Here is an 8,484-nt window from a genome sequence, read left to right on the forward strand (position 1 = left end):
TCTGTACATTTCTTATCTTAGCGAATGTATATTTGGTTCATTTTGATGCTTAACATATTATGTGTCATGGACCTTTTCTACAACACATGTTGATTTAACCCAAATTGAAGCCCAGATACAATTATCTAATAACCTATTTATTGATGAATTGGGCCTAAAACACGTGTTTATATAAAGCTTTTAATTTAGCTCAGCCCGGATGCAACTAGCGTGCACACTACGCACTAGGTGCATGTTAGCGTAATCTCCTCTTTTTCCAAAATCTATATCAATCCGAATTCTAAGATTAAATTCTTTCGAAGGGTTTTTTGTTCTCCAAGTCTTTGCGTTCCAAATCTGTCGTTCTTCATCTGGTAAGATTATTTTCCTGAATTTCATGTTTTTCTGATTCTTAATCTCGGGTTTTGTTTTATCATCATTATTTAGGTGTATTTAATTTTGAATTGTGGATGAAATGCTGGGATGGTAGCTGTATATTCGATTATATAAAGAAATCTCATTTCATATGATTAAATAAACATATAAATTCGTACGTTTGTAGTGTATTTAGTTATCTGTGTGATTTTCTATGTGCTCTCTGATCGTAGATTCTGTTCTTTAATCAGGTTGCTGGATATTCGATTTCTTGTTGTCAAGTTTGTTCAGTAAGAAGAGTAAATATGGTATGTATCCTGTGATCATACTCTATAATTTTATATGCCAGTTCTAATCTCTAGCCTTCTATACAAAATTATTAACCTTGAAAAAATCTACACTTCACTTTTGGTGATCGAAAGGGCTAAATTGATATGAAATGAACATCCCCTGGAGAATAAATGAAGTTATGTTAATCTTATATGTACTATATTTGGTTGGATATAACCTTTTTTAGTGTAGATAAAGATGTTAGTGGATATTTTCTTGATAGGTTATCATTTTTTTTTTTATGCTGATGAGTTTCTATATCATTTTTATACTAATTGTATTGCTTTTGAGCTGCAGTATTTTGATGGTTATGGCTATCATGGAACATCCTTTGAGCAAACATATCGATGCTACCCTGCATCTTTTATTGATAAGGTTTAAGAAGCTTCAACATTTTTATTTTATTATTCATATGCAAAGTGCACAAGAAGTATGATTATAATTTATAATTCACACATGTTTGAATTATACTATTGTTCTAATTCTACATTTCTTTTTTGCTTTTGCAGCCTCAGTTAGAAAATGGTGATAAAAGTGAGTAGTATTTGTTATTTGTATTCTTGTATATTTGTATGTTTTCTCCTTTAAGTTTCCTTTTCAATCACTGACATTTCTTTATTCTTGTTTTAGTTATAATGCCTCCTTCTGCCCTTGATCGCCTTGGTTAGTTTCTCATACTAAATTTTCTTTGAAATTGTACATAAAACCATGGTGGAAGTTATTTATAGCCCAAAACTTAATATCTATGTATAAGATGATGACAATTAACTTTTTTTATTTTTATTTTTTATTTCAGCTTCTCTTCACATTGATTATCCAATGTTGTTTGAGCTTCGAAATGCTGCTACTGAGAGGATTTCACATTGTGGGGTGTTGGAATTCATTGCAGAAGAAGGCATGATTTATATGCCTTATTGGGTATGCATTTTTTTTTCATTTTCCTTTAAAAATAATAGACTTATAGGGCTATTTATGTCTTTTGACATCAGTGCAACTCATTAATAGAATTGATTTTCCCATGTAGATGATGGAAAATCTGCTTTTACAAGAAGGAGACATTGTGCGTGTAAAAAATGTGACCCTCCCAAAGGGTACATATGTAAAATTACAACCACACACAAAGGACTTCTTGGATATCTCTAACCCAAAAGCAATGTAAGTTGACAAAACTAGTTAATTTATTAAACTCCATATTCCATTTTCTGAAATAATATTTGAATTTTGTTTGATGCAGCTTGGAGACAACATTGAGGAACTTCTCTTGTTTGACAACAGGAGATAGCATCATGGTGGCATATAACAACAAGAAATACTACATTGATATCATTGAATCAAAGCCTTCTCATGCAATAACCATAATTGAAACTGATTGTGAGGTCGATTTTGCCCCTCCTCTTGATTACAAAGAGCCTGAGAGACCTGTAGCCTCTATCCCTTCAACCAAAGCTCCATCAGAAGGTTTTATTTAATATTTCTTTCAACTTCTTGAATTTTATTTATATATATATTTTTTTATTTTTGTTTTGTGGTGTTGTAGGTGAGGCTGCTCCAGTTGAAGAGCCAAAGTTTAATCCATTTACTGGATCAGGAAGAAGGTTGGATGGAAAGCCTTTAAAATACCAGCCACCACCTGTTTCCGCCGCCTCCACCACCAAAGACAAGCAAGTGGCGGTTTCCGGTGGCGGAGTGCCGCCACCATCAACGGGGTCGAGCTCACAAAGCAGTTCTCGTCAGTCACAAGGAAAACTTGTGTTTGGATCTAATGCTAACCGAAGTGCTGAACCTCAAAAACAAAAGGTAATTTAGACGATGTAATTGGAATTGGAATTTGTGATTCCATTCCATTGATTTAATCAAACCAAGTGTTGTGTTTTTAGGAAGTTGCAAAAGAGACTAAACAAGAGCAGGATCAGAAGAAAGATGAGCCAAAGTTCCAAGCCTTCACTGGGAAGAAATACTCACTTAAAGGTTAAAGGTTAAATTAGTCATTTGTGTTGTCTGAAAACATTCAAGATTCTTTTGGGATGTTTGTATGTGTTTTAATTATTGTCATTTGTCATTGTCAGTTAATCTTCTTCTTTTGATTCCCTTGTAAAAGTACATACAGAGTCGAGTCGTGTCCAGTCCAGTTGAGTCTTTGACCATAAAGCTTGACCTTTCTTGCTTTGATGGGTTATGTTATGTTATCTTATTTATTAAAAGTGAATGGGAAGTTTCTAATATTGTGAGGTGTTATTTATCAAAAGATATGAACTTATAATGTTACGTTCATCCTTTTAGATCCTAATAGTAATTAAAATAAATAGTGTCAATTTTGCATGCTATTCCTTTTAAAACGTTTTGGTAATCAAATGTCTCCCTAGATTTACATCGACTTTGTGTCCTTTCACTTATGTGGCTCGTGGTTGATTACATAAACCTAATTTATCCTAAAAAAAGTCGTGTGTTGGTCGGTATCAAAATGAGAAGAAGAAAAAGATGTTTCTTTAAGGTAGAATCCAAACCCTAGTCTCTTGATGTTTGAGAGATTGATTATTGGTTGCAACTTGCAACCAGTGATTCAACATGAATTTCATCCTTGTTAGATTTTTAAGTTTTTATATTTCTTTGGGTTGATTCAATTCTATGAAGCTCCATTAGAAAAGAAGTCGTGAAAACCCCTTTCTTTGGGGAAAAATACTATAGAAACATTGACCTAAGAATGTGATTTTGGACGAGTATTATTCGGAACAAAAACGACAACTACCGAGATCCTAGGCAAAAATGGTGAGGTTGGTCTACCGGATTTAAGTGTAATGTTTTCGTTTTTTTTTTTCAGTCATTTTGTTCTTTTTCAAATTATATGGATTCCGATTAACATATGTATAACTTGACACCCGTTTCGGATTCCGATCAACCTACATATTAATCCTATTAAACTAAATAATTCTATAGAAAATCTATATTAATTCTATTCACGTTTAACAAACTTTTTTACATTTTTTTTTACAAAAAATGTTTATAAAAAGCTTTACAAAAATAATAATTATATAACATTATCGTTGTTATATACTTATATATTTTAGTTAAAAAAAATCATAATTATATAACATTATATGTGTTATATAGTTATTTGTTTTAATTAAAGAATCATAATTATATAACTTATCTATATTCAAATAACAAAAAGAAAAAAAATGATTTAAGTGGATTATGTTACGAATTATGATTATAATGACCATGAAATCTAAAAAAAATATAAACGAAACGTCAAAGAAATATTTAAAAATTTTATTCGAACAAAATGTAAAAAAAAAAAAGTTAAACAATATATTCGAACAAAACGTTAAAAAAATCTAAATCATGAAACATATAAATAACTTAAATAAAAACAATAATAAATAATAGATAAAATTACATAAATAATCCATGCGACAAGAAAATGTGTCATTTCATATGAGACTTAACTGTAAAATTTAACATGGTTAGCCAAAAAAACCTTATGTTCATTTTAAACCATGTCCAAAATTCTTCAAAAGGATATAAAGTGGTTGTTTTTGCCAAAAGCAAGGACCAAATATGTAGTTTGTCTTATTTTAATAATAATCTCAACTTATCTTCTTTTCCTAAAAAAATATGACATATGTATGTAAAATAATTAATTGTACGAGTGAGGTTAATATAAAACATCCAGGGTCTGTTTGAAAACATGTTTAAGAAAATATTTATGCTTTTCAAAATTATAATTTAAAAGAAATTGTGAAAAGTTACGGTTTCAATCACGGATTTCCAAAATAAAATATTCAGAGTTAAAGTTTGTGGAAACTTTCATTGGTCCCAAGATAATAAACTTAGTTAAATATGAAAGAAGCGAATAGACACATCAAAACACTTGTTTAAACGCAACGCGCAAGTTGTGGTATTCTCAAAATCCAAGCTAAAGTCTTCTACTTATTGACTCTAACTTTATCCTAAGCATATGTCAAAACAAGTTAGGCAATAGATTTTTCTAGTGAGAATACCCGAGGTGGATTCGATCATTTTGAGTAAAAGATAGCAATCTAACTTATCTGAATCAACCTCTAAAAAATTATTTCCAAAAATGCAAGGTTTTTATTACCCAAACCTTATCAAACATCGTTTCAACATATTATGATTTAAAAGGGCTCCAAAGTTCAATAAAACCATTTTGAATAGGTTGAGATTTAATGACCCAAATCAACTTTCAAAATATCCAACAATCTTAACTAACTTTTGTTAGTTAAACAAAATCAAAAATCAACATAGTTCAAAAATAGGATAAGTAAATAGCAACATTAATGTCATGCAACATGAAACTATCCCCAAAACCCAAGTTTATCTCAAGGAGTCGAATCTCACAAGTTTGATGGTTATGACTTGAGTATGAAGGAGTGTATTCCAAACATACATCAAATAGTCATGAATGAGTGTATTCCAAACACAACTAATGGGGAGGTTGAAAGAAAGAAAGTATTCCAAACAAACATTTCCTAAGTCCACATCATAGACTAGGTATTAATGAACTATCACATAAACACCACACAAGGGGTAGTTATCACGCTTGTGCATAGTAAGGATTTTCTAGAATCACTTACTGTCATCTTACATCATAATGGTCAATCTCGTATGGATATAATAAGGGACTCAAACGGACACCCATCCTAAAATGCATGCACATGTTTAATACCTTAAACGATAATTTAATAATAAAACTTATGGGTTTTCTAGGTTATAAAAAAATTTCATGTGTCGGAAAAACACTTAAACCCTTAAGTTCACATGCAACCTAGAATGGATCTATGTTTTCTCTATTGATAGCAATAACCTATGAACATCAAGAAACCCTAGAGAGAGGCTATGAAAATCAAAATTAACATAAATATTAGGGTTACATACCTTTTGATTATTATAGAAAATAATAAAATCAAATCCTCTTGAAGTTCCTTGGAAAGCAAGCACCAAAAGGATGATGCCTCTAATGGCTCACACCCAAAACCAAAAACCTTAGAACGAGGAGGAGATAGGAAATATGAAGGGAATTTTGTTCCTATTCCTTTAGGTAATATGGTGAATGGAAATTGCAAACCAAGGGGTCCTATTTATAGTTTAGGTAACTTCCAGACAAAGCAAGATTTGAATTGATTAAACAATAGATTTAATCCTAATTCAAATCATTTACTTTTATGCAACCAAGAGGCTTTCAGAAACCTTAGGAAACCCTCCAAAACCATCCATACTATGGAGGGTTCTAGAATCGCTTATTATTATTATTTTTAACTATTGAACAATTACAATTCATCCCTTGCACCTTTAATTAATTCCATTTAATCTCGAATTAATTCCAAATTAATTTTGATTAATAATTACTAAATTCTAATTGATTTCACATTAATTTATTAATCATATAAATTAACAAATTAATTATTTAACAATTGATCTCATATTAATTTATTAACCACATAATAAATTAACAAATCAACTGTCCATTTCCAATAATATATTAATCACATAGTATATTAACAAATCATTTTTCCAATAATTTCCAATTAGTTTATTAATCATATAATAATCTAACAAATTATACTTCTCTCTCCTAATATAATTTCAAGCTATTTCTAGTCATGAGGGCAACCCAAAAAAAGACTTTGCTTCTAATTATAAGAATATACAAATTTAGTTACTGGCTTAGTGTCACAACTAGAAATTCTAATGCTTTGTAAACATTAAACAATGATAACATTGTAACTAAAACTTGAAAGCAATGTACGATGCTTAATCAATGACAACAAAATTCCATCAAACACTCTATACAATACTTCAAATAGTCAACAAAAGATTGGAAACCCTAGAAATCCCGGTTTAAGTCCATTATGGACTAGGATTTCCTTATTGGGCCTAATGGGCCAATAAGCTTCCAATTTGACTATTTTGGGCTTAGAACTCTTAAATGTGCTCTAATTGGACCCACTCTCATGAGACTTAACCTTTTTGGGCCTTATAAGCCTAAAATGGACTAGTTTATTTTTAATGGGCCTTATTGGGCCATAAGTAATTTAAATTCCTTATTGGGCCATAACTAACCTAATTTGATTATTATGGGCCATAAAACCTAACCTTTTAAGTCATTTGGGCTGTGAGACGCCTTAGAGGCCCAATGGGCCGAAAATTTTTATTTGAGCCTCCTAAATTCGAGCATGGGCCCAAAATGACTCATTTCCCTCTATTTTAGCCCAAATCGGCCCAATGAGAAAAGAAAAATGAATAAAAGGAAAAATGGGGAATTATGGGAGGAAGACACATCATTTTTACATCTTGGATATCCATGCTAGATTTTCTTCCTCCCCATGCATCCATCACTTCATCACTTCTCTCTCCCCTCTCTTCTTCTACTCTCGGCCGAGGATCACCAAAACACACACACATCACAACAAACTCTCTCAAATTCTCTCAAGGCTCATCCATATTCTTCATCCAAAATTCTCAAAACTTTTGCTTGTGTTTCAAGAGCTTTTCACAAGATAATCATCATTCTTGGTAAGTCTTTACACCTCCAAGTTTTATCATTTCATTCTCTTGATAGATCACTCTTTTAAGCAAAGTTTTGGTGATTTTGCTTCCTAGAGCTTCTTAAGTTCGAAATCAACTCTAGGAGGCTTGCTAGGACCAAAAATCTCCTTCACATCTTCTTCAAAACCGTGAACATCAAATCAAGGTGAGTTCATACCCCTCTATTTTCGGTTTTCATATGATTTATGGGGGAGAATACAAGTACAATGTGAAGATCTATGTGTATTTGTATGTTATGTGTGATTTCTTGTGTTTTTGTGGTAAATATGTGCTAAAAATGAAAGATATTTCGAGATCTATAGTTCAAGAAGGAAAAATATGTGATCTAGGTCATATTTCACTTAACATGTCAAGATAAACTACTATACAAGCTTTAAAATAACACACTACAACATAAAACTTATTATTGGACTATTTTTGTCAAATAAACAAAAGTTTGGGAAAAAGTTCGAAATAGAAGTTTTTATGAACATTATGCTTTTCAAAGGACTAAAAACGTAAATTGTAGCCTATTGGGCTAAAAATTTGGGCTTTTCGACCCATAGGCCCAAATTTGCGAAAAATAAGGTTTTAAGGGGGCTGAATTGGTAAATTTCTCAAAACATTGGGTAGAAAAGTAAATAAATCTATTTCAGGGGTTAAAATGACCTTACTTGCCAAAAAGGATTGAAAATGCAAAGATTTTAGATTTTGGGTAAAAAGTGTAAAAATTGCGAAAAGTGTGGACTAAAATGCAAATCTTTTAACTAAAGGGTTGAAACTTTCCAAAAATTTACTTTTTGGCTTAAAACATTATTTAAATAAGTGTTTGGGTCAAAAATGTCAAGAAAAATAGTTCAACAACCTAATATGTCATTCTTTTTATAAAAGGACTAAAATTGCCAACTTTACCAAAATAAAGGGCTGAATAGGTCAAACTAATATTTTTGGGTCAATTGTATTAATAATAAAATAATTGGGTCAAAATATACAAAACTTTATAACTTATGGGTTTTAAATAGAAAAATAACTATTTTTATAAATCTATAAATCGTTATAAAAGAAATTCGTGATTTTTACGACGTATCGATTTAACAACTAGAAACATTAATACTATACAAAACAAGTAAATATTCTAATGGTTGGGCTTGAGAGATTTTAATCATGATTATTGGGCCTTCGTGACCCATTAACATGACTTTTGGGCCCAACATAAATAATACATGTTATTGGGCCTCTTATGACCCAATTACG

The 8,484-nt window shown here is 31.0% G+C and overlaps 1 protein-coding gene across 1 annotated transcript; it reads left to right on the forward strand.

Moving 5' to 3' along the window:
• Positions 1-229: 229 nt before the first annotated feature.
• Positions 230-2,906, forward strand: LOC145107439 (ubiquitin fusion degradation protein 1 B-like). Its single transcript, XM_079044335.1, has 10 exons — positions 230-353; positions 606-662; positions 982-1,059; positions 1,194-1,218; positions 1,315-1,347; positions 1,481-1,602; positions 1,709-1,839; positions 1,919-2,142; positions 2,222-2,481; positions 2,562-2,906. Exons 2-10 carry the CDS (start codon positions 660-662, stop codon positions 2,655-2,657), a joined length of 972 nt encoding a protein of 323 aa, XP_078900461.1. The 5' UTR covers positions 230-353; positions 606-659; the 3' UTR covers positions 2,658-2,906.
• Positions 2,907-8,484: the final 5,578 nt, after the last annotated feature.

This window comes from Lactuca virosa, chromosome 4, assembly GCF_052849685.1.
Source record: "Lactuca virosa cultivar CGN04683 chromosome 4, Lactuca_virosa_CGN04683_v6, whole genome shotgun sequence".
In the NCBI taxonomy this organism is placed as follows: Eukaryota; Viridiplantae; Streptophyta; class Magnoliopsida; order Asterales; family Asteraceae; genus Lactuca; species Lactuca virosa.

Excerpts from the sequence above, each read along its gene's own strand:
- LOC145107439 (XM_079044335.1), top strand. Across the intron at positions 1,219-1,314 it reads GTTAGAAAATGGTGATAAAA|TTATAATGCCTCCTTCTGCC; the intron begins GTGAGTAGTATT and ends TTCTTGTTTTAG. Across the intron at positions 1,348-1,480 it reads TTCTGCCCTTGATCGCCTTG|CTTCTCTTCACATTGATTAT; the intron begins GTTAGTTTCTCA and ends TTTTTATTTCAG.